General features: G+C 39.9%; 1 protein-coding gene across 3 annotated transcripts in view; it reads left to right on the forward strand.

Annotated features, from left to right (window-relative positions):
* The window catches only part of Ipp (IAP promoted placental gene), a 35899-nt gene extending 9932 nt beyond the window's left edge, over positions 1 to 25967 (forward strand). The window contains exons 4-10 of one of the 3 annotated variants that reach the window (XM_006502810.4): positions 3216 to 3371; positions 6743 to 6910; positions 12228 to 12365; positions 12970 to 13092; positions 15115 to 15335; positions 20357 to 20477; positions 24825 to 25967. In XM_006502810.4, coding sequence (XP_006502873.1) covers positions 3216 to 3371; positions 6743 to 6910; positions 12228 to 12365; positions 12970 to 13092; positions 15115 to 15335; positions 20357 to 20477; positions 24825 to 24874 — 977 coding nt within the window. In that variant the 3' untranslated portion in view covers positions 24875 to 25967. Of the gene's footprint in view, positions 1 to 3215; positions 3372 to 6742; positions 6911 to 12227; positions 12366 to 12969; positions 13093 to 15114; positions 15336 to 20356; positions 20793 to 23440; positions 23761 to 24824 lie in introns of those variants that run through there. The other 2 variants (XM_006502811.4, NM_008389.3) reach the window with 2 other exon arrangements.
* The last annotated feature ends 279 nt before the right edge of the window (positions 25968 to 26246 follow it).

Here is a 26246-nt window from a genome sequence, read left to right on the forward strand (position 1 = left end):
GTGTGTGTGTGTGTGTGTGTGTGTGTGTGTGTGTGTGTGTATGTGTGTGTGTGCGAGCGCGTACGGGGGTGGGGGCGGGGGAGGGCTACATATATGTCTGTTGGAAACTAGAAAAACATGCCAGATGCCCTGGAACTGGAATTACAGATCATTATAAGCTGCCAAGTGGGTGCCAGGAATCAAACTGGGTTCCTTTAGAAGAGCAGCCAATGCTCTTAACCACTGAGGCAGCTCCCCATTCCACCTTCTTTTTGACATAGGAATCTTAACCCAGGTTGGCCTTAATGTCCTTATATAATCAAGGATGACCTGGAACTTCTGATCCTCCTGCCTCCACCTTCCCAGTGCTAGGACTACAGGTGGGCACCACCAGGACCAGTTTAGAAACAAAAGATTCTGATGGCATGAGGAGAATTTCCTAAAGTCTCTTGGGTATGACTGAGTAGGCTGCCCCTGCTCAAGGGTACTTAGACGAAAGTCAACCAATGTCCTGTGCTCACAGGACTTCTTCTCTTACTTGAAAGAACAGTCTTTTTCTGATTTTCATATAGAGGTAGTAAGGGATTGTCTCCTAGCCTTATCAGTATACCCCTAGTCTTATCTCTGCATCCTATAAACAATATGGAGGAAAAGCCAAGTAGTAAGATCTTGGGAACCATCAGTGGGTGTTCTGGAGGAAGAGTGAACAATTGAAAAGCAGAGCAGAGGCTTTGAGAAACAAAAGTAACTGCTGTAGCTTCTGGGTGGGTTGGTGTTGGCGCTCACTGGAGGCCGGCCCAGCTGGGTGGGTTAGTGTTGGCGCTCACTGGAGGCCGGCCCAGCTGGGTGGGTTGGTGTTGGCGCTCACTGGAGGCCGGCCCAGCTGGGTGGGTTGGTGTTAGCGCTCACTGGAGGCCGGCCCAGCTGGGTGGGTTAGTGTTGGCGCTCACTGGAGGCCGGCCCAGCGTAAGTCCAGCGCTAGGTTTGATGCACAGCAAGGTCATCAGCCCTAGAGCTTCACCCACCACCCCCGTGTTTCAGGCTAGAAACACACAGTGAGAACACAACAAGCCTGTTTCAAAACTTCTACTGCATAATACAAAGTAATTGCACTAAGATAAAAACAGGAAGAGGGAGAATTGGCTCTTAGAGCAGGGTTTGAACTAGTAGGCCATGTAAACAAGATAGGGGTGAGGGGTTGGGGTGGGGAAACATCTACTGCAGTAGATCCCAGGGAAAATAGGAGAAAGAAATGGAAGGATTCAGCCTGGGTGGGCGGTAGGGTGTGAGGGGAATTAGCCATAAATATATAAATTTAGTAGGGCGGTGGTGGTTCACTCCTTTCATCCCAGCAGTTAGAAGACAGAGGCATGTAGACCTCCGTGAGTTCCAGGATGTCCAGGGCTATACAGAGAAACCTTGTCTCAAAAAACTAAAAAAAAGAAAGGAAGGAAGGAAGGAAGGAAGGAAGGAAGGAAGGAAGGAAGGAAGGAAAGAAAGAAAGAAAGAAAGAAAGAAAGAAAGAAAGAAAGAAAGAAAGAAAGAAAGAAAGAAAGAGAGAAAGGAACAGACAGACAGACAGACAGACAGACAGGAAGAACGAACTTCTAAAACAGGAGCATTAAGGTAGGAAGGAGATGCATTGCTAAGGAAAGGAAATGAGACTTGAAACACCAATATTGTAGAAAGGCATATACATGGTGTACAGGCATGCATGCAGACAAAACATATTCACATGAATAAAATTAATTGTAAAAAATTTTAAAGATTTTTTTCTTGCTTTGTCTTATCATTTTTAAAATTTTATTCATTTATTTATTTATTTATTTATTTATTTATTTATTTATTGTAAGTACGCTGTAGCTGTCTTCAGAAACTTCAGAAGAGGGCATCAGATCTCAGTACAGATGGTTGTGAGCCACCATGTGGATACTGGGATTTGAACTCAGGACCTCTGGAAGAGCAGTCAGTGCTCTTAACCACTGACCCATCTCTCTAGCCCATCTTATCATTTTTTAAAGGTTTCTAACATAAATGTATTTTCTTTTTGTTATTAGATTTTATGTATAAAACTTGACCTTTTTTTTTAAGTGTTGGGGATTGAACTCAGGTACTTCCACATGCTGAGGCAGGTGCCTTCCCATGGAGCCTGACCCTGATCATTGTGAACTTGGTTCATTTTGCCATCTTTTTTTGGAAGGCATTATACATGTATTTGCAATGTTAGTATTTTTTTAATATTAAAAAAAAACTTTTAAATTACATCTGTATGTACTTGTGTATATATTCTTGTGGATTCAAGCATCCCTCAGCATCAGGGGAGGGTAGCAGGTAGTTTGCGGGGCTGGTTCTCTTCTTCACCATATAAATCCCAGGACTTAAACCATGGCCGTCAGGCTTGGCAGCAAATGCCTTTACTTTTTGAACCTTCTCACTGTCCCATTTAAAAACATTTAAGGGCTGGTGAGATGGCTCAGTGGGTTAGAGCACCCGACTGCTCTTCTGAAGGTCCAGAGTTCAAATCCCAGCAACCACATGGTGGCTCACAACCATCCGTAACAAGATCTGATGCCCTCTTCTGTAGTGTCTGAAGACAGCTACAATGTACTTACATATAATTAATAAATAAATAAATAAATAAATCTTTAAAAAAAAAAACATTTAAAATCTATTTGGCTAGATTTAAGGAAAGTATATTCCTTAGCAGCAATTATAAAAATAATATTTTCTGTTGTAAGAAATATACCATTGTTTGATAAGGGATTTAGTTTTGAAGGATTTATTTTATCTTAATGTGTGTGTGTGTGTGTGTGTGTGTGTGTTGGTAAGTACATGTGAGTGTGTATGTGTGTATGTTGGTAAGTACATGTGAGTGTGTACCTCCAGGATGTGGATGTTCATGGCTGTATATTCCTTTGAGCTGAAATTATATGTGTGGTTGGTGGGAACCGAACTCGGGTCCTCTGTGACAGCAGCATGCTCCTTTAACCCTCTCCAACACCAACGATGAGGGTGTTTTCTTTATTGTTTTTTAATTTTCTTTTGTTTGTTTTTCTTTTTTGAGACTGGGTTTCACTATTTAGTCCAGGATGGCCTAGACCTCACAGATATCCTCTTGCCTCTGCTTCCTGAATGCTGGGATTAAAGACCTGTGCTACCATGACTGACCAGGAAATATTTCTTTTCAGTAATATTTGGAAGCCATTTAAAACATTGTCTTTTTAAATATTGTTTAGGAGTATCTGATTTTAATCTTCGAGTTGCCCTGCAAACACTTTTGAAAGAGTACTGTGAGGTCTGCAAGTCTCCCAAAGAGAACAAGTTTTGTAGTTTCCTGCAGACATCTAAAGTTCGACCTCGGAAGAAAGCAAGAAAATATCTGTATGCAGTAGGTAAGAAACTTTGAATAGTAATAGAAATCATTTTCAGGATAAGAGCTTTACTAGTTTGTTGTTCTTGTCCTGAAGGTATTACTAATATGCAAGGCCATCAGAAGCGTATTTAATTTCATGTTTAGGCTTAAGATTGAATTGAATTTGCATAATAGGTTAACACATTTAAAACTTAATAGCTTCTCATTCAACAGTTTATTCTATGTTCTAAATCTCTGGTCTCTGATTATCTAGTCACTGTCAAATGACTGTCTATGTAAGACCCCTGAAGCTGGGCCTCCGCTCAAGTCCCGGGATGAGCTGGCCAGCACCCCAGTGTCCCGATAGAAAACCACACCTGCTGCAAACTGCAAGAGGTTTTATTATCAGCTAGCTGAGGATGAAGTCCCTCCACCACCGTGCAGGGCAGGGGAGGGGTGCAGCCCCAAGTGGTGACAGTAAGGGGTTTTTAACAGCTAGCTGAGGAGTTGGGAGGAGAGTTGGGAGGAGTTGGGAAGAGTTCTTCTATTCCGGGTGTCCTTGGTGAAATTTACAAGGCAGGAGTGGGGAGTGAGTCCTTTCTGAATTTTTATCTCCATGTCCTCGGCACCGGAAGGCAGGCATCTCTGGTTGTACAGTATAGAAACAAAAAGGCTTTTTGCTGGCTATAGAGAACAAAGAGCTTCTTTCTAGCTGTATTTTTAGATCAGGGAAAACAAGCTTGGGGAACATCCAGGGGCTTTACCTTCCAGGTAGAAACGCTCTAAGTCGGGGTCTCACATCTACAGATTTATTTATTTATTGTGTGTATGCATACACATGGGCCATGGTGTATGCGTGGGTATAAGAGGACAACTTATAGGAATTGTTTTTCTTCTCCCACTTTGTAGGGCTCAGAAATAGAACTCATGTCATCAGGCTAAAGAGCCAGTGTCTTTCCCTGCTGAACTACTTCATCAGCACAAGAAACATTTCTGTAAAAGTTAAAATTCTGCTAGGCATAACAGCTCATGCCTACAATTCTAGCATTCTGTGGCTGAGACAGGAGTTCCGTCAACTCAAAGTCAGTCTGGGTTACTTAGTGATTTCTGGGTCAACTGAAGCTACAGTGTAGCAGTGTCTTTAAAAAACCTAAGTAGAGGGCTGGAGAGATGGCTCAGCAGTTAAGAGCACTGGCTGCTATTCCAGAGGTCCTGAGTTCAGTTCCCAGCAACCACACGGTGGCCCACAACCATCTGTAATTGGATCTGATGCCCTCTTCTAGTGTGTCAGCGACAGGGTGCTCATATACCTTAAATAAATCTTAATAATAATAAAAAAACCCTAAGTGGATTAATTAAAAACCTTAAATTTAAGTGAAAAACAAAGGAAATATATTTAAAATTTTGAACTTTTCATAATGTTTTAGATAGTCATTAGGGATGATAAAATAAGTGGTTTCCAAAGTGTTTTGGCAGCATGATCCATAAGACTATCAGAGGACTCTTTCTGCTATCTTGGAATTTGTAGAGTCCGGCTAGGAACAGAAGTTCTAAAAGACAAATATGTCTGGCAGGCTGTGGTGCAAGGCAATTTTTGCTGGCTGTAAGCAAATTCTCCAGCACCAAAGAACACGCAGCTAATCTTAAAACTGAAGATGTTTATGCCTGAGATGAAACTGAGTGGTGCTCAGGCAAGAGATGTACTTATGTGTATGAAACAAAAAGGACAGTGACTCCTGGAGGCAAAACATACAAACCAGAGTGACCCTGGGAAAGGCACTGAGACCTTCAGAAGCAGTGGCAGGTTCATGTCAAATTCTGAAGCAACCTTCCTGCAAAGGCCGTTGGGCACAGGAGCCATGTGATCTTGTCCCCTCCTGATTTAAACTAAAGTAAAGTGGACTTGTAGCCTGGGCATGGTGTGAAAGACTTCAGTCTTAACACTAGGAAGACAGATTAAGTGATAAAGCTTTACCTGTTAGTTTTTTCTCTGTGAGTTTGAAGTTATGTACATAGACTGTCTCAAAAAAAAAAAATCAGAGGAACATGTCAAAAATTTTTAATTTTAATTACAAACCATTAAAACTGGTAAATGTATATAGCATGTAAGGTAATCCAGACATTTGGATATGCTATGGTTTCTATAAAATTTATATATAATATAGCTCATAATTATGCACGATGTATTTTATGTATACTTTTTACATATTATAATATGTAAACTTTCTTTTGGAGTGTATACTGTAAATTTATGCTGAGTGGATGGATAGGGAAAACATGAATTTCAATTCATTATTTTTACTTTATTTTTTATTTTATTTTATTTTACTTTGGTTTGTTTTGTTTTTTTGAGGCAGGGTTTCTCTGTGTAGCCCTGGTTGTCCTGGAACTCACTTTGTAGACCAGGCTGGCCTCCAACTCAGAGATCAACCTGCCTCTGCCTCCCAAGTACTGGGATTAAAGGTGTGCACCTCAAATACCTGACTTTTGATTTATTTATTTATTTATTTATTTATTTTGGTTATTTCGAGACAGGGTTTCTCTGTATAGCCCTAACTTTCCTGAAACTCACTCTGTACACCAGGATGGCTTCAAACTCAGAAATCCACCTGCCTCTGCCTTCCAAGTACTGGGATTGAAGGCGTTTGCCACCACTGCCCGGCTTTGCTTTACTTTTTAAAAGCTTGTTTTCTGTGTTATTATGTATGTGGTCTGTTGTGCGCATGCACATGCCATGGTGTGGGTGTGCAGTTCATGGAACGACTTCCACGGAGTTAGTTACTTCCTTCCACCTTATTGTGGGCTCCAGGGATTGGGCTTGGGTTTTCAGACCTAAGTGACAAATGCCTTTTCCCACTGGCCATCTCACCAGCCCTCAACCCACTTTTCTTTTTAGATATGCTTTTAACACTTTTTAAAATTATGTGCATATATGTGTATCTCTGTGTGGAAGCATGCATTTGTGAGTACAGCTGCCTGCAAACTCCAGAAGAGGGTGTCAGGTTCCTGAACTACAAGTGGGCTCCAGTCCTTTGCAATAGTACATACACTTAACCACTGAGCCGTCCCAACATCCCTTCAACACACTGGTTTTAATTGAGACATACAAAAGTCATAATGAAACTTTATAATTAGTTCAAGGACATGGCCCAGTTGTATATTTTATATAGCCTTCTATTATAAATGAGAGCATGTAGTTAAACACTAAGGTTAATATCTCATTGCATATAAGCCATAATTTTCCAGGACTTGGCATAATTGAGAGTTATATATTTTATATGCTTTTATAGAGGTGACAGTCTCTAAGCTAAATAAATGTTTAGATATGGAGGCCTAGATTTTCTTCACTAATTCCATTTCCATATTTAGCAGTAAGTGGTTTGCTGTATGTTTTTTCTTTCCTGCTTTTAGGTGGCTATACGCGGTTGCAGGGTGGCCGTTGGAGTGATAGCAGAGCCCTCAGCTGCGTAGAACGTTTTGATACCTTCAGCCAGTACTGGACCACTGTATCTTCACTTCATCAGGCTCGGTGTGGACTCGGAGTTGCAGTTGTAGGAGGGATGGTCTATGCTATTGGAGGTAATGATAAAAATATCTCATTCCTCAGATTAGTCTGCTTGGCTACGTTGTTTGTATATGTCCCCCCTCGCAACTGTGTAATGTGCTTGACCATCTTCACTCTTTCTTGTTTCGCCCTTTCCCTTAGGTGTTTTGAATAAAAAAATACCTATTTATAAAATAAAATAACCATCTCTTTGAACTTAAACTATATACCAATACGTACTTCATAATTAACATGTCTACACCAAAATCTTTATTTTCTTCCCATGATTTGCCCTATGCTGCTGGATGGTAGCAATGATTTACCTAGTGGGTCATAACGAAGCTCTGAACATCCTTTTTGTTCCTTGAGTACTGAATGGTTGATCCTAGAGCCTCATGTGTGTGGGGCAAGCACTACCAGTGAGCTGGAGACCTCCTCAAAAATTCAAGTAGCCTCCAGGTTGTCTTTCACACCTACATCCAGTCCAACAGTATTTATACAGCTGTATCTACCTCAACATTATAATACCTCAGCCTTGATGTTTCTGATTTAATCTCTAAAGTCTGCTCTGACAGTTTGAATCTGATCATGTTATTGTCCTAGTCTCAACTCTAGAATGGCTCCTTATTTACTGTTGAAGGGAAAATCCAGTTTAGGGGCTGAAGACGTAGATCAGCTGGCATGGTGCTTGTTTAACATGCAGGAAGCCTAGGGTCCACTTCTTAGCGTTACATATATCACAGAGGGGGTCAGAAGTGCAAAGTCATCTCAGCAGCACAAGTAGTTTGAGGCCAGCCAGGGTTACATAAGACCTAGCTCAAAAAAAGAGGGAGAGGCCAGAGATAGCTCAGCAGTTAAGAGAATTGGTTGCCCTTCCAGGAGACCCAGGTTCTGTTCCAACATTCGGGAGTGGCTAACAACCTCCTGTAGTTCTAGTCCAGAGGATCTGACACCCTATTCTGGCCTCTAAAGACACTGAATACATATAGTACAATGTTCATGGAAACAAAATACATATTCACTTAAAATAAAATGTTAAAAAAAATTACAAAAAGAAAAATTCAGGGTCAGGTTGAGTGGTGAATGCCTTTTATCCTAGGTCTCAGGAGGCAGAAATAGGCAGATCTCTGAGAGTTTGAGGCCAGCCTGGTCTACAGGGTGAGTTCCAAGACAGCCAGGGCCACACACACAGTTAAACCCTATCTCAAAAAACAGAAACAACAACAATGACAAAAACAAGCCTAAACCAAGAAAAAAGAAAACCCCATTTTCATTATTTATTCATGTTCCATACATGATGTTTTTCTTTTTCAAGAAACTGTCACTATCATTTTACCCTTCACTGTATTGAACTGTACCATCTTTCTTCCTTTTTTTCTTAGAAAAGAAACCCTTATTCTAGTTTAATTGCTTCAGTTTTCTCAGCTTTAAAAGAAAGATGGCATAAAAGCCAATTTAAACACCTAGTGGTGGCTACAATTTTATCAAAGAATAATAAATTTGTTCCTATCCTCAGACTCATGTTTGAGAATCATTTTATGCATTATTTATTTGTATGTATATATGCATAAATGTGCCGTGGTGTTGGATCCAGGATCAAGGAGTAGGTGAGGGAGGTGAGGTTACGGACCCTGTAAAACAGACTCCGGAGACCAGCATGGAGGTGCAGATCTACTGCATTGCACAGCAGCAAGCATTTTTATCCCGCAGTGGCCCAATGGGGAATCAACAGGTGCTCTGGAGTAGCTGTCATGCACTGGTACTATGGGGAGGTGTCAGGCTGCCAGCACCCAAGAGGACTTATGTAAAGACAGGGAAGCAGCTACTGCCCTATTCCGGGCCCACTCTGAGGCTCCACTAGTTTGCTAGGATTCTCTGTTTATGTCAAGGGGTGTGCCAGCAGACATGGGCACTTGTACTATTAGGGTGGTATGGAAGCCTCCCACACTGTCCTCTGGGCCCTACCCAGGGGCCACAGCACCCACACCGTAGCACACATGTGGATGTCAGAGACAACTTGTAAGAGTTGGCTCTTTTCTTCCATTGTCTAGGTTCTTGGGATAAAATTCAGACAACAGGTTTGGTGCCTTTATCTGACGATTCATCTCATAAGTCTTGAAAATTCTTTCATGTCTATCTCCTATACAATTTTTCAGGACTTTTTTCCACCTTCCAATCAGAAGAAATAAACATGCTTATTAAAAACTGGATCTCAGATGAGTTTGAGGCAAACCTGATCTTACGTAGTGAGTTTCAGGACAGCTAGGGTTGCACAGAAACCCTATTTCAAAGAAACAAGAAAAACAAACAAACCAACAAACAAATAAATAGGATGGGCATGGTGGCACATACCTTTAATTCCAGCACTGAGAAGGCAGAAGCAGAATCTCTGTAGGCCAGCCTGGTCTACATAGGGAAATCCAGGATAGCCAGGACTAACTAGAAAGACCTTGTTATAGTGGGACTTTGTCAGACCTACCAGCAGTATAAATACAATACTGACACAGAGGATTTTTAATATTTTAAAGCTTAGGCCTTTTAGCTAGAGCCAGCTGTCTAGTAGAACCTGATTAATCTCGGCACCATGACCCATCACAAGGCTCACTCTCCCTGTCTGCTCCACTCTGGTCTGTCCTTTCATTTCCGTGTCCACTGGAGTGTCTCCTGCATCTCAGTTCTTCTCCCAGCATCCCTCTCCCTCTTGGAAGTCCCCCTCCACTTTCTGCCCAGTTATTGGCCATCAGCTCTTTACTACAAACAATCAGATAAAATTTTAGATTGCCACTTATCTAATGAGGAAGAATAAATATTTATAAAATATGAGGCCTGTGATGGACCATAGAAGTAACAATAGCAAGATCCTACCAGCATTTAGCTCTTGGCCAGTACAGCATTAACAATTGAAAATACAGAGATACACCTTCCAGTGTACCTCAACGTCCTGTTTCAAAACAAACAAATAAATAATAAATAAACTGGATTTCAGGACCTAAGAAGGAAAGCATGTGTTCAGCATGAACTACATTGTTTATATAAACAGTTTAGGAACAGCAAGCCACTCATTACTTTGGCACACTTTATTATTATCATCATCATTATTACCTTTTATTTTTTTTTAACAGTCCAGTTGTTGCTCCCCTCTGGTCTGCCCTCCCACAGTTCCTCATTCTATTCCTCTTCCCCACTGTCTCCAAGAGGATGTATTCCCTCACCCCAGTAGGCCTCCCCACTCCTGGGGCCTCAAGTCTCTCAAGAGTTAGGCGCATCTCCCACTGAGGCCAGACCAGGCAGTCCTCTGCTGTATATGTGTCGGGAGCCTCGGACCAGCTAGTGATGTTGCCTGGTTGTTGGCTCAGTGTCTGAGAGATCTCAGGGGTCTGGTTAGTTGAGACTGCTGGTCTTCCTATGGGGTCGCCTTCTCCTCAGCTTCTTCCAGCCTTTCCCTAATTCAACCACAGGGGTCCTCCACTTCAGTCCAATGGTTGGGTGTAAGTATCTGTGTCTGTCTCAGTCAGCTGCTAGTTGGGCCTCTCAGAGAACAGCCATGCTGGCCTCCTGTCTGTGAGCACACAATAGCATCAATAATAGTGTCAGGTCTTGGAGCCTCCCCTTGAGATGGATCCCAAGTTGGGTCAGTCACTGTACTGCCTTTCCCTCAGTCTCTTCTCTGCTTTTGTCCCTGTAGTTCTTTTAGACAGGAACCATTCTGGGTCAGAGTTTTTGACTGTGGGGATGGCAACCCCTTTCCTCCATTTGATGTCCTGTCTTTCTACTGGAGGTGGACTCTATAAGTTCTCTCTCCCCATTGTTGGGCATTTCACCTAAGGTCCCTCCCTTTGAGTCCTCATAGTCTCACTTCCCAGGTCTCTGGTGCTTTCTGGAGGGTCACCCTACCAACCCCCCTCCCCTCTGCATTTTTTCATACATTCTGCTGGCCTGCAGAGCTTCTCTCCTGTTCCCATCCCCCATACCTGATCACGATCCCCTTTTCCCTAGGTATTCTGTACTTTTTTTTTTGGCTAGTGTCCACTTATTAGTAAGTACATACCATGCATGTCCTTTTGTGCCTGAGTTACCTCGCTTAAGATGATGTTTTCTAGTTCCATTCTTTTGCCTGCAAAACTCATGATATCCTCATTCTTAATAGCCGAATAGGATTCCATTATGTAAACGAACCACGTTTTCTGTATCCATTCTTCCATTGTGGAACATCTGGGTTGTTTCCAGCTTCTGGCTATCACAGAGAAGGCTGCTATGAACATAGTGCAGCATGTGCCTCTGTGGTATGTGGGGGATTTTTTGGGTATATGCCCAAGATTGGTATAGCTGGGTCTTCAGGTAGATCTATTTCCTATTTTCTGACGAACCTCCAGAGGGAGTTGAAGAGTGGTTGTACCAGCTTGTAATCCCACCAGCAATGGAGGAGCGTTTCTTTTTTCTCCACATCTTCGCCAACATGTGCTGTCACCTGAGTTTTTGATCTTAGCCATTCTGATGGGTGTAAGGTGGAGTCTCAGGGTCCTTTTGATTTGCATTTCCCTGATCACTAAGGACTTTGAACATTTGTTTAAGTGCTTCTCAGCCATTTGAGATTCTAATGTGAATTCTGTTTAGCTTTTTTTTTTTTTTTTTTTTTTTTTTGGTTTTGGTTTTGTTCTTTGAGACAGGGTTTCTCTGTGTAGCCTTGGCTGCCCTGGAACTCAGTCTGTAGACCAGGCTGGCCTCGAACTCAGAAAACCGCCTGCCTCTGCCTCCCAAGTGCTGGCTTGGGATTAAAGGCGTGTGCCACCACCCCCAGCTGTATATATGGATTTTAATTATATTAAAATTCATATTGTGCCAGACCATAAACCAGAATTATTACCTGAAATGAAATGGGGATGTAAAAATGCAAATTGTTTCTTCAAAATTTACATGAATTGTTTAGGTGGTAGAAGTAGAGTAATTAAAATGTCATGTGCCTTTATTCTATAAATGGTCTCTGATAAGTGACAGTGCTTTGAATTAAAAATATGGCTTTCTAGGCAAAGGCTTTTAATGGTTATTTTTTTAAGATTTATTTATTATTTATATGTAAGTACACTGTATCTGTCTTCAGACACACCAATAGAGGGCGTCAGATGTCATTACAGATGGTTGTAAGCCACCATCTGGTTGCTGGGATTTGAACTCAGGACCTTCATAAGAACAGTCAGTGCTCTTAACCGCTGAGCTATCTTTCCAGCCCCATAATGGTTATTTTAAAATTAGACATAATGGTTGATTTCTGAAAACAGAATGCCAGTGCTGCCGAGTATTGTGTTATAATTCTGTTATGTTATATCACTAAACCTGTTGTCCTTTTTAAATCAGGAGAAAAGGATTCGATGATCTTTGACTGTACTGAGTGTTATGATCCAGTTACTAAACAATGGACAACTGTTGCTTCAATGAATCACCCCCGCTGTGGATTGGGAGTATGTGTGTGCTACGGGGCAATCTATGCTTTGGGTAATTATGCTGTTTGATTTCAGAACAACTGAGATTAAATTCTTGGTATCTGACAATTGTAGACATGTTCATTACTGACATATGAAATTTGCATCTAGCTGGGCGGTGGCAGCTCTCTGGAGCTGACAAAAGCCACACCCCTGCTAGTAAACGAGGCAAATCATAATCCCCCCGCTATGCCCCACACCTGGGATTAAAACAAAAACATTCACATAACCTGACTGGGTTGTTAAAGAAACCAAAACTCTCACAACAGGCATGGCCCATCACCACCTGTTAGAACATACCTTTATTCCCAGTTCTCAGAAGGCAGATGCAGGCAGACCTCTGAGTCCCATAAAAGCCAGGGCTATATAGTGAAACTATTCCAAAATTTAAAAATAAAAATAAGTGTTTGGAAAAATTTTATTTCTCCTACAATATGCTAGAGCAAATCTGAACTTTACTCATAATAACATTCTGACTTTTCATGTCAACTTAGATCACCTCTGGTCCTTGTGGACTCATCGGTAATGTGAAGTCGTTGGGCTAGGTGGTTTCTAAAGTCTTTGTCATAAGAAAGATTCCCTTGTCTCAGAAATGATTCTTTTTCACTTTGTTGCAGGTGGGTGGGTTGGAGCTGAGATCGGCAACACCATTGAGCGGTTTGATCCTGATGAGAATAAGTGGGAAGTGGTGGGCAGCATGGCAGTGTCACGCTACTACTTTGGGTGCTGTGAGATGCAAGGTATTTATAAAATACTTTTTCCGTCCAGTTACCAGCAATACAGCAGTTATCATTTTGCTGTGTATGTACGTGTATGTGTGCTTTTGCTTAGAATTGGCCTTTATTAGTATAATAGTTTTGAAGATATAGAAATCATGTTAAAAAATAGTTTTGGGGAACAGGGTAAGGTGCTGCATACTTTCTGAGACAAGGTCTCTCTGTGGATCTGTAGCAAGAAGTGTGTGTGTGTGTGTGTGTGTGTGTGTGTGTGTGTAAATCTGTTTATAAAAACCGTTTGAGAGGCAGACAATAGGTAAAGGACTTCCACCAAGTGTGACTGAGGTTGATTCCTGGAACCCACACAGTAGGAGAGGACCACCTCCTGCAAGCTGTCCCCTGACCTCCACACATGCCCTGTGGTGTGCACACATATGTGCACATGACACACAAAGCAAATAGGTGTAAGAGATGAACTATTTGAGGCCCTATTTTCAAAATATGGTTTAGCCCTATTATTGGAAAAGTAGTGTTACTTAATGTAGAAGTTCTGGCTTTTACCTCTTGTATTATTGACATTTTGTTTCTGTGTTGCCAGAATAATTTTTCTGTAATGAAGGAAACTAAGTTAAAAAACTTCAGATGGAAGCCAGATATTGTAGTGAGAATTCTAGAATTTGGGTTTCTTTTAAAAAACACAGAAGTAGGGGCTGGAGGAGATGAACAATGGTTAAAAGCACTGACTGCTCTTCCAGAGGTCCTGAGTTCAAGTCCCAGCAACCACATGGTGGCTCACAACCATCTGTAATGGGAATCTGACGCCCTCTTGTGGTGTATCTGAAGACAGCAACAGTGTACAGTGTACTTATAGACATAAAATAAATGAATAATTCTTTTTTTTTAATTCATAAAAATAATGTAAGAATGTGTTTTCATTTTAATCCCAGGTGTGGGATGTGGGCTGCTTTGATTTGCCTTGTGCTTTAGCAGAGGCGTGGTTTTGCCAGCACAGATAGTTTCCTTGGCTTTATAACATTTGTAATTCTGGGAACCTTTCAGAGGGTATAAAAATACTAGAGCCCTGATGGGGGGTTGGTGGTTGGTGGTCATTCAGGGGTGTTGGTTGTACTTTGTTGGTAGTCATGATCAAAGAAAAAAACAAGAAGAAAGAAATTAGATTTGGGGATTTCCCTTTCTCCCCTCTATACTTCTTTCTCTCATGTCTTGTGATAGGAGGTGAAACCAGGGAGGGAGGAGGAATAATGGGTAGGAAAAAGAGAAACCCATAAAATATCAAAGACCAGTTACAGGGTATATTGGTGGTGCATACTTTTAATTCCAGCACTTGGTAGGCAGAAGCAGATGGATCTCTGTGAGTTGAAAGCTAGCCTGATCTACAAAGAGATACCCTGTCTCAAAAAAACAAAACAAAACAAAAAAATCAAAACTAAATAAACTTCAGATAGGTGCTAAAGAAGCAGTCTGGTGGGTAAATTTGCCTGCTGCCAGGTCTGCCAACTTGATGGTGGACATTAATCCACCCCTGAAATTGACCCCTGAAAATTGTTGTCTGGACTCAACATCCTTTACATGGCATGTGGAACCAATTTATCGTCCTTTGTTGAAACTGAAGTCACCAGTAAGTGTTCATATTGGTTTTATACCATCCCATTTTTATAGATCTACAGATGCCCACACAAATAAAATGGGTTGTTTTTTTTAAAGAATAGAAAAAAAAAAATCCAGATAGAGCAGCTGTTTAGTAAACTAAGTATTTGATGTGTCTTCCTTTGTTGTCACTTCCTCTCACATCACAGCTAAGTTATTCTTCATAAGTAGGGAGAAAGTACAGTTTGTTTGTTTGTTTGTTTAATTTTTTATGACAGGGTCTCACTATGTAGCTCTAGCTGTTGTCCTGAAACTCACTATGTACATCAGGCTGGTCTGGCTGCTTCTGCCTCCTGCGTGCTGGGTCAGAGGCTTGTGCCGCCACGGTTAGCCTGTACCTGTTCAGTAGAAACTGAGCACAAATCTGTTCTTTTTCAGGTTTAATTTATGCAGTTGGAGGAATCAGCAATGAGGGGCTAGAGCTCCGTTCCTTTGAGGTTTATGATCCACTTTCCAAGCGCTGGTCTCCACTTCCTCCTATGGGAACCAGAAGAGCGTATCTTGGGGTGGCAGCACTCAATGACTGCATCTATGCTATTGGAGGGTGGAATGAGACACAAGATGCCCTTCATACTGTAGAAAAGTACTCCTTCGAAGAGGTGGGTTGCATGATTTCGAATGCTTAGTGTTTTCTTATTCTCTGTCACTACCTGTTACATCTGAAGTGATGTGCTGTTCTCTTTCACTCATTGTTTTGATTATTAGTTTTCTCTTTTTAAAGAACAAACTTTATGCATCACTTGTCTATTATTTCTATTTTTATTTTTTCTTGCATGTGTATTATGGATTTTTGCCCTTTTCTCATTTGTTAAATCAGAAACTGAGATGTCAGATTATAAAACTTCAGTTTTTTATCATTTATATCTATAAATGTATTTTTAAGTTTTGGTATAGAGTAGAGATATTGCTAAGCAGCTAAAACCAATGGCTGCTCTTGCAGGGATGACCCAGGTTTAGTTTCCAGCTCACAACTGTCTATAACGCCAGTTCCAGGGCATCCAACATCCTCTTTTTGCTTCCTTGGGCAGCACACACACACATCATGTAAGACATACAAGAAGGCACAACACTAATAACATAAAGTAATTTAAAATGTTTTAAAATTTTAATGGTTTGTGTATGCAAATGCTCTTATATTGCCAGCCCTATAAATTTTCTTTAGATACTACTTTAACTGCATCCTACATATTTGATAGTGTTTTAATTTTTAAAACTTTATTAATTTTTATGTATGTGAACAGGCAGTTGTGGGGTGCCAATTGTGGCTGCTAGGTATTAAAACTGGGACATCTGTAAGAGCAGTAAGAATTCTTAATTACTGATCTATCTCTCCAGGTCTTGTTGTATTTAATTAATATTTACCTTAAAATTTTTTTTTATTTCTGATAATTTTTATTTGGACCAGTGGGTTGTTATAAGTATCTTATTGCTTTGGGAGTATTAACTAAATAGTAAAATGTACACTTAGCCACTGTGAGTCACTGGGTCCAGTCCACAGCAATAACATGAAAAAAATATATATATAATGTAATTTACTAATATATGGAGATTTTTCCAGATATCTTTTAATTACTAGTTTCTATTTCTTTTTAATTTTTATTTAAGTTTACTTATTTATTTTGTGTGTGTGTGTGTGTGATCTCTACATTTATATATGGAAATCAGAGGACAATTTGCAGGAGTGGGTTCTTTTATTTTTTCATCATATGGGCCCTAGGGATTGGATTCTAATTGTCAGTCTTGGTGGCATACACCTATACCTGCAGTCCCATTTATATTTTTAATTTAAAATTTTTATTTATTATTATATTATTATTATTATTATTATTATTATTATTATTATTATTATATGTGCGTGCACCAGCACCCTTTGTTTATTTTAAGGCAAGGTCTTGGATGGGTGGTGGTATTACATGTCTTTAATCCAACCACTTGTGAGACAGAGGCAGGTGGATCTTTTGAGTTCCAGGCCAACCTGCTCTACAGAGTAAGTTCCAAGATAGTCAGTACTCTACAGGGAAACCCTGTTTGGAAAACAAAATCAAAAACAAAGAAACACCTAGGCTGCCTTTGAGTGAGCTCTTGTAGTGCAGACTTACCTTTAACTGGTGATCCTCCTGCCTCAGCCACCTAAGTTGATTTCTAATTAAATTCTCTTTTGATCAGAGAACACATTTTGTATTGTTCCTATCTTAATAAACATTCTATACAAATTCTGAAAGGAATTTGTATCCTGCTGGTATTGTGTGTGTTCTTACTATCTATTAGGTCAAGGTAGTCTGAGATATCAGTAAGAAAGAAAAGTGTTAACATTTTCATTTGTAAATGTGGGCTTGTCTGTCTCTTTCTTAATTTCTGTCAAGTTTTGGTTCATATTGCTTAATAGTTCTGTATTACACATTGATAGAAATGAAAGAAACAATACAGAGTGAGCCTGTGGTCTTTTTGCTCTTGTCAGGGAGCATTTTGTGAGAAAAGGAAGCTCTCTTAACTTCAAACAACTCTAAGGCATCCTCGTCTGTCTTAATTACATGTAAAGTTTTTCAGCTCTGCCAGTTTTGTGATGTTCTTTATAATTATAGATTTTTCTTTTAGCCTTCAAATGTAGTCTACTATTTTAGTTTCAAAACCTTATACCTGGGGATGGGTATGGTGGCCCATACCTTTAATTCCAGAACTCTGGAGGCAGAAGCTAGTGGATCTCTGTGAGTTCAAGGCCAACCTGGTCTACAGTGCAAGTTCCAGGACAGCCAGGGCTACACAGAGAAACCCTGTCTTGAAAAACCAAATTAATTAATTAAAAATAAAAATAAAGGTTAGTATTAATTTATATGTATATGTCTGTATGCCTTCAATGTGTGTTCAGGTACCTACAGAGGTCAGATGAGGGTATAAACCTCCAGAAGTTGGAGGTATAGGTGGTTGTGAGCCTCCATATATGGATACTGGGATAGGATTTAAACTCAGATCCTCTGGAAGCAACAAGTACTCTTAACTAATAATCCATCTCTCCTTCTTTCCTTTTTATTTACACGTTTATTTCTCTCTTTCTTTTCTTTTCCCTTTCTTTCTTTCTTTCTTTCTTTCTTTCTTTCTTTCTTTCTTTCTTTCTTTCTTTCTTTCTTTCTTTCTTTCTTTCATGTGCATTGCTGTTTTGCCTATATGTGTGTCTGTGTGAGTGCCAGATCCTCTGGAACTGGAATTACAGACAGCTGTGAGCTGCCATGTGGGTGCTGGGAATTGAACTTGGGTCCTCTGGAAGAGCAATAAGTGCTCTTAACTGCTGAGCTATTTCTCCAGCTTACTTCTATCATTTATTATTATCACTATTTTTTTGAGACAGAGCCTCACAATGTATCATTGGCTGACTAGAAACTCACTAGTTAGACCAGGCTGGTCTTCAACTCACCAGGATCTGCTTGCTTCTGCCTCACAAGTGCTTGGTTTAAAGGCATGTACCACTACATGTGGCTTCCTTCATTAAAAACAAAAACAAAAGACTTCTGGGCCAGTGAAATAGGACATCAGTTAAGATCACTTACTATGGGCTGGAGAGATGGCTCAGTGGTTAAGAGCATTGACTGCTCTTGTAGAGGTCCTGAGCTCAATTCCCAGACACCACATGGTGGCTCACAACCATCTGTAATGGGATTTGATGCTCTCTTCTGGTGTGTCTGAAGACAGCTACAGTGTACTCATATAAATAAATAAACATTTACAAACAAAAACCAAACAGTTATGCTGATACCAAAACCACACAAAGACCCAACAAAGAAAGAGAACTTCAGACCAGTTTCCCTTATGAATATTGATGCAAAAAATAAAATAAAATTCTCACAAACTGAATCCAAGAACACATCAAAATGATCATCCATCACGATCAGGTAGGCTTCATCCCAAGGATGCTGGGATGGTTCAATATACAGAAATCCATCAATGTAATCCACTATATAAACAAACTCAAAGACAAAAACCACATGATCATTCCATTAGATACTGAAAAAGCATTTGACAAAAATCCAACATTCCTTCATGTTAAAAGTCTTGGAAAGATCAGGAATTCAAGGCTCATACCTAAACATTGTAAAAAGCAATATACAGCAAACCAATAGCTAACATCAAACTAAATGGAGAGAAACTTGAAGCAATCCCACTAAAATCAGGGACTAGACAAGGCTGCCCACTCTCTCCCTATCTATTCAATAAAGTACTTAAAGTTCTAGCTAGAGCAATTAGACAACAAAAAGGAGGTCAAAGGGATCTTAGTCACTGTTTTATTGCTGTAAAGAGACACCATGACCACAGCAACTCTTATGAAAGGCAGTATTTAATTGGCAGCTTGCTTTACAGTTTCAGAGGTTTAGTCCATTATCATGGTGGAGAGTGTGATTGCAGGCAGCCAGCCAGCCAGGCAGGTGCTGGAGCAGTTGCTGAGTGCTACATTCTGAACTTTAGGCAGAAAGAGAGAAGGAGCTTAAGGCTGGCTTTTGCAACCCCAAAGTCCACCTTTAGTGATATATTTCCTCCAACAAGACCACACTTCCTAGTCCTTCTACTCCCTTCAAATAGTACCACTCGCTGGTGACCAGGCACTCAAATTTATCAGCTTATGGGGCCATTCTTTGTCAAACCACAAGTACAGAGTCGTTTTAACTTCTGAGCCATCTCTCCAGCTACCTAAATAGAAACTTTGAAGATTTTTTTTTTGGGAGGGGGGAGGGTTTTGGTTTTTTTTTTTTTTTTTTTTTTTTTTTTGGTTTTTCAAGACAGTATTTCTCTGTGTAGCCCTGGCTGCCCTGGAACCCGCTCTGTAGACCAGGCTGGCCTCGAACTCAGAAATCCACCTGCCTCAGCCTTCAAGAATCTTTTAAAAACAAAAAGTCTTTTAGTATATAAACTTTTCCCCTCCTTGGTACTTGATAATCTCTTCATTTTGAATGTATAGACTTAGATTCTCAGAATTTTGGCTTCAATGACTCTTATGTGTTTTTTTTTAAACAGATTTATTTTTATTTTATTTGTATGGGTGTTTTGCCTTCATGAATGTCTTATACTACATGTTTACAGAAGAGATAGGTATTAGTGTTAGATTCTCTAGAACTAGAGTCACAGATGGTTGTTAACCACCATGTAGGTACTGGGAACTGAATCTCACTTCTTTGCAAGACTATTTAGTTCTTTCAACCACTGAGCCCTCTCGCCAGTCCCTCTATATGATTTCTATACTATCACCTAATCATAATTTATAGTTAGATGTGTTTAACTATTACTTCTCTCTAGACTCAATGTTTTGCCATACCTACCCAAAAGTTATTTTAAAATAAGCCAGGCATGGTGGCACACGCCTTTAATCCCAGCACTCGGGAGGCAGAGACAGGCGGATTTCTGAGTTCGAGGCCAGCCTGGTCTACAGAGTTAGTTCCAGGACAGCCAGGGCTATACAAAAAAACCAAAACAAAAAACAAACAAAAAAAAAAACAGACAAACAAAAAATGTTGTATATATTTACTTAATTGGTTTGTGTGAATTTAAATATGTACAGTCTAAATATATGATTTCTCAGAGATTTTATTATCATTTTATGACAGTACTAATGTTAATTCTTTTCTCATTTTATTAGGAAAAGTGGGTTGAAGTTGCTTCAATGAAAGTTCCTAGAGCAGGCATGTGTGCTGTGACAGTCAATGGTCTTCTGTATGTCTCTGGAGGCCGGTCTTCTAGCCATGATTTCTTGGCCCCAGGTACTTTGGACTCAGTTGAAGTTTACAACCCTCATTCAGATACATGGACGGAAATTGGTAATATGATCACTAGTCGTTGTGAAGGGGGTGTTGCTGTACTGTGACAGAGAAGGCACAAAAGCACAAGGAACATTTGAAAATGTAGGTTCTGACCATTTGCAAATCAAACATATATTTGTGATATGATCTTCTGATTCTTTTGAGTATTCCATGTATTGAATAGATAGATAAGTAAAGAGTGATTTTTCTAAAAATTTGAATTAAAATGGATATGTAATATATCTTAAAATTAATAAAGTACACTTATAAATTTGCAAAACTTAGCAACAGTACAAATGGTATTTATGCCTTACAGTTTATTCAGTTATCAATAGAATCCTAATTGTAAAAATTGTTTGCTAAAGGGCTGGAGATATGGCTCAGAGGTTAAGAACACTGACTGCTATTCTAGAGGTCCTGAGTTCAAATCCCAGCAACCACATTTGGTGACTCAAAACCATTTGTAATGGGATCTGATGCCCCCTTGTGATGTGTCTGAAGACAGTTACACTGTACTCATATAAATACAATAAATAAATCGTTAAAAATATTGTTTGCTAGAAACTTCTGGGAAATAGTGCATTTTGGCTATTTCTCCAGTGCAATTCAAATTGAAACATAGCCTGTATATAGTATAAGCACATGAGACAGCTAAATTTTTTCTATAATTTGTGATTTGATCCAGAACATAGTTTCCGCAGTGACATGTAACCTACAGAGAAAAGCCAGTGAAACTGTCCCTCAATGGCAGGGTTTCCACTACCCCTAATTATTATATTGGCAGCAGAATATTAGGAAGGATAGATAGTAAGTATCTAGGTTTTTTTGTTTTGTTTTCTGAGACAGGGTCTCTATGTAGCTCTGGCTATTCTGGAACTTTCTATGTAGACCAGGCTGGCCTCAAACTCACAAATATCTGTCTGTCCCTGCCACCCAAGTGCTGGGATTAAAGGTCTGTGCCACTATGCCCAGCAATATCTAGCTATCTAGATAGGTTTTGCTTTTGATAGTCAAAGGGATTTTTTTTTTTTTGATTCTGAGAATATAAGCAAGGAATGAATAGGTTCTTGGTGAAAGTTCTTTCTAAACAAGTTTTACTTATTTGTATTTATATGGCTATGTGTGTATGTGTGTGTCTATATTTGCACCATGTGTATGCAGGTGCCTGCTCTGGCCAGAAGAGGGTGTAGCATCCCCTGGAACTAGAGTTAACAAGTGTTGTAAGCTGCCTGATGTGGGTGCTGGTAACTGAATGTTCAGGTCCTTAGAAAGAGCTGTAAGTGCTCTCAGCTTTTGAGCCATCTCTCTAATGCCCCTTAATGAGTTGTTTTTTAAATATGTGGGTTAGAGTTTTACCGGCAGTTGTGTCTGGAATCCAGCATTACTGATGGTTGTGAACTGCCATGTGAGTGCTGAGAGCCAGTGCTCCTAACTACTGAGCCATCTCTTCAGTCCCTTAGTGATGGTTCTTTATTGAAATGGTATGTAATGAGTGTAAGAGTCTTCCAAGCATTTATTACTTAGAAGTTTCTTCTTTACTTTCTAGGTAGTCACCAAAATGATCTGTTTAGTTTTAAGAGGGACTTTTGTTAGATTATCAAGCTTTGTTTAATTTACTTGTATTTGGGTAAGTGTATATAATAGCTTAGTATAATGCTACTGCCTGGAAAAACCCAAACTGTAGTTACAACTTTTGATTGTTTTAGCCCAGGTTAATGGTGAACTCTCAACATTCTTTCTGCTTCAGCCTTTGAGTACATAAGCCACCACATATGGCCCTGTAGCTTTGAGCATCCTTACTCTGAAATCTGAAAGTTTTTGAGTAGGAATATCCAATTAAAAAAAAAAGTTTTGGATATTGCATCATTTTAGATTTCTGATTTTCAGAATAGGGATATTCAGCTGATAAGTGCTACATAAATATTCTAAAATCAGGTGTATTCTCAAATCCAAACATTTCTAGTCCCAAGCATTTCAGATCTTTATCAGGGATTTAACCTGTATATGTGGACATTTTTTATAGACAAAAATTTTAAGGTTTTTTTTTTTTTGGTTTTTCGAGACAGGGTTTCTCTGTGTATCCCTGGCTGTCCTGGAACTCACTTTGTAGACCAGGCTGGCCTCGAACTCAGAAATCTGCCTGCCTTTGCCTCCCAAGTGCTGGGATTAAAGGCACGTGCCACCACTGCCTGTCAAATTTTAAGTTTTAACCACCTTGGTTCTAAAACTGCTTCTAAAATGGTTCTTTTCCTTGATAGTCACTTTAGCAGTTGTTTTTGCTAAGATCTGAAGGCCGTCGTCATTGCTTTTATCTCTGCAGTCTGTCAGTTAGAAACAACTCATTGAGGTTTTGCATACTTTACACTTAACTGGCTGAGGTGGAAATGGAGTGTCGACATTGGGTAGTGGAGTATGTATGATGAGTTCAGAAGTTCCCTGAAAAGTTAACTAAATGTGGATTATTTCTCAGGTGATAATACATTGTTTTTGAAAGAATGTACTAATTAGGGGCTGAAGAGATGGCTCAGTGGTTATGAGTGCTGACTGCTCTTCCAAAGGTTCTGATTTCAATTCCCAGCAACCACATGGTGGCTCACAACCATCTGTAATGGGATCTGATGCCCTCTTCTGGTGTGTCTGAAGACAGGTATAGTGTACTCATATACATAAAATAAACCTTAAAAAAAAAGAATGTACTAATTAATAAAATTCTAACTATTTTCTTTTCTTTGTATTAACTTAGTTAATTAGCATTACTGGATTACCAAACTGTAATAGTATTACACTGGCTTTTGATTTTAACTTTAGGAATGTATGCATTTAGTTCCATTTTCAGAGAAGTTAATTAAAGTGATCTTTCTCCAAAATGTTTGGAAATGTCAGTATGTTTCTAAATACTTTGTCCATTTTATATGTGCTGGCAGATACCTGAAGTCCCATCTATTGGAGGAAGCTGAGGACAAGAGACAAGAGCTTAAGGCTACATAAACACTAGAGTTGGCCGCAAGTCTTTAATCCCAACACTTGGGAAGCAGAGGCAGGCGGATTTCTGAGTTTGAGGCCAGCCTGGTCTACAAAGTGAGTTCCAGGACATCCAGGGATACACAGAGAGACCCTGTCTCCAAAAACAAACAAAAAACAAAACAAAAAAACCCCACTAGAGTTGGGGACAGAGTTACAGCACTGCCTAGGATGCACTAACCCCTGCATTTAATACCTACCACCTCAATAAACAAAAAAAAAATTTCTTTTAAAGACCATGGCCAACGAACATACTTGAGAAATCAGTTGTTAGCCAGGTGTGTGTCTCACACCTTTAATCTTGATAAGTGACCAGAGGAAGGAAAATCACCATAAACTTGAAGCTGGCCTGCTCTACACAGCAAGATCCAAGCCAGAAGCAGCTATGTTACAGTCCTTTCTCAGAATAACTTAATAAAACTTTTTTTAAAAAAGAATTTCTTGAGGGGTAGCGGTGTACACCTTTAATTCATGCACTCGGGAGGCTCAGACGTTGGTAGGTTTCTATGAGTTGAAGGCCAACCTGGTCTACAGAGTAAGCTCCAGGAGAGACAGAGAAATCTATTTTGAAATAACCAAAAGTAGTGGTGGTGGCAGGGAATTTCACTCTGTAGCCTGGAACTCCCTATGTAGACCAGGGTGATCACAAACTCAGAGATTCACTGGACTTTGCCTCCCAACTGCTGAAATTAAAAATGTATAGCATCATGCCTAGCTGTAACAGATTTTTTTTAATTTATAATTTATTTATGAGTGCGCTATCTGCATGTACACTTATGTATCAGATCCCATTATAGATGGTTGTAAGTTACCATGTGGTTGTTGGGCATTGAATTCAGGACCTCTGAAAAAATAGCCAGTGCTCTTAACCACTGAACCATCTCTCCAGCCACAATGTAACAAATTTTTAAAGTATATATTTTAATTCACCTGAAAATTAGTACTTAGAAAGTGAATTTGGGCAGTTAGCTTGAAAATGTGAATAGTTTCTCTGGAAGACAACACATTGGAGATTAGGGGAAAACTTGAAATAATTGAATATAAGTAACTCAGAAGCAAAAATGTACTTTCTCATGAAAATAGTTGAGTAGAATCTGAAGAACCTCTTAAAAAGTCAAGTTTTCCTCCCTTTACCAGCCTATACTATTCTGTATATTTAAAAAATAAAAACAAAACCAAACAAAACCCCAGTCATTTCACACTGTTACATTACCTGAGAAGCCCTCTAGAAATCCAAATGAGGTCTGGTGTGCTAATGTATTAGTTTGCTATTGCTTCTGTTAACAGTATGCTACAGAAAGTCAAGAAAAGGGCTGAGAAGATGGCTTGATGCTTAAATGTGATGACCAGAGTTCAGATCTCATGAATTCACTACAATGCTGGTTAAACATCTTCAGGGCAAGCTGCTATCAAGACTCTCCACATGAACCACTTCTGGGCTTGTCCCCACATCAGTGATTAAAATGGAAGAGTGACAGTGACAGAGAATGATCCCTGACGTTTACCTGGGTGTAGTGGCTATTCCTGGTTGTCAACTTGACAATATTTGGAATGAACTACAATCCGGAATTGGAAGGCTCACCAGTGACCCTTATCTGGAGGCTTGGAGATCCTTATCTGGATCTTGGTTTGAAGATCTTGAGCCATAGTGGCTATGGATTCCAGAAGATTGAATCTCCGAGTTAAGGAACACACCTTTAATCTGGGCTATGCCTTTCATCTGGGATTAAAGGTGTGGTGGAACACACCTTTAATCTGGGCTATGCCTTTCATCTGGGATTAAAGGTGTGGTGGAACACACCTTTAATCTGGGCTACACCTTTTGCTGGAGACAATATAAGGACATTGGAAGAAGGGAGTCTAGCTCTTGCTCTTGCTCCTTTGCCTGCTTGCTGCGTGAGACTGAGTAACTGCTAGATCCTTGGACTTCCATTCACAGCTGCGACTGAACAATTGTTGGGAATTAGGCTGCCGACTGTAAGTCATCAATAAATTCCTTTACTATTTAGAGATTATCCATAAGTTCTGTGACTCTAGAGAACCCTGACTAATACAGAAGTTGGTACCAGGAGTGGTTCTAGAGTAACAGAAGTACAAGGATGAATCTTTTAAAATTCTGGAATTGGCTTGTTGATCCACCAGCACTTTCAACTATTGAAACCTCTCCAGATTCTCTCCCTCCTGGGAGCTCAGAGAATTTTGAAGACCCATGGTTGAAACTATATTCCGAACTTAAAGAAGCTAATGCCCTTGATTTTCTTAATGAATTAGGTGATTCAGTGCACAAAGCTTTCTACAAGATGGGGAAAAAATCGAAAAATGATTTTACTGGCTGGCTGCTCTTAGTATCTGTGGAAAAAATGATGAATGAAAGGAAGGAGTTGTGTGATAAAATCGAAAGGCTCCAGACACAAGTAAACGATCTAAAAGTTGCTAAGTGTGTCCTTGAGGAGAATCTTCTCTCTTGTAGCAATAGAGCTCAAGTTGCAGAAAATCAAACAGAAACTCTCATTGTAAGGTTGGCTGAACTACAGCGAAAATTCAAGTCTCAGCCTCAGAGTGTGTCGACAGTTAAAGTAAGGGCTCTAATTGGCAAAGAATGGGATCCTACAACATGGGATGGGGATGTGTGGGAAGACCATGTTGAAGCTGAGAATTTTGAATCCTCAGATTCTCAAGGGTTTGCCCCACCTGAGGAAGTAGTACCCT

This window comes from Mus musculus, chromosome 4, assembly GCF_000001635.26.
Source record: "Mus musculus strain C57BL/6J chromosome 4, GRCm38.p6 C57BL/6J".
Taxonomy (NCBI): domain Eukaryota; kingdom Metazoa; phylum Chordata; class Mammalia; order Rodentia; family Muridae; genus Mus; species Mus musculus.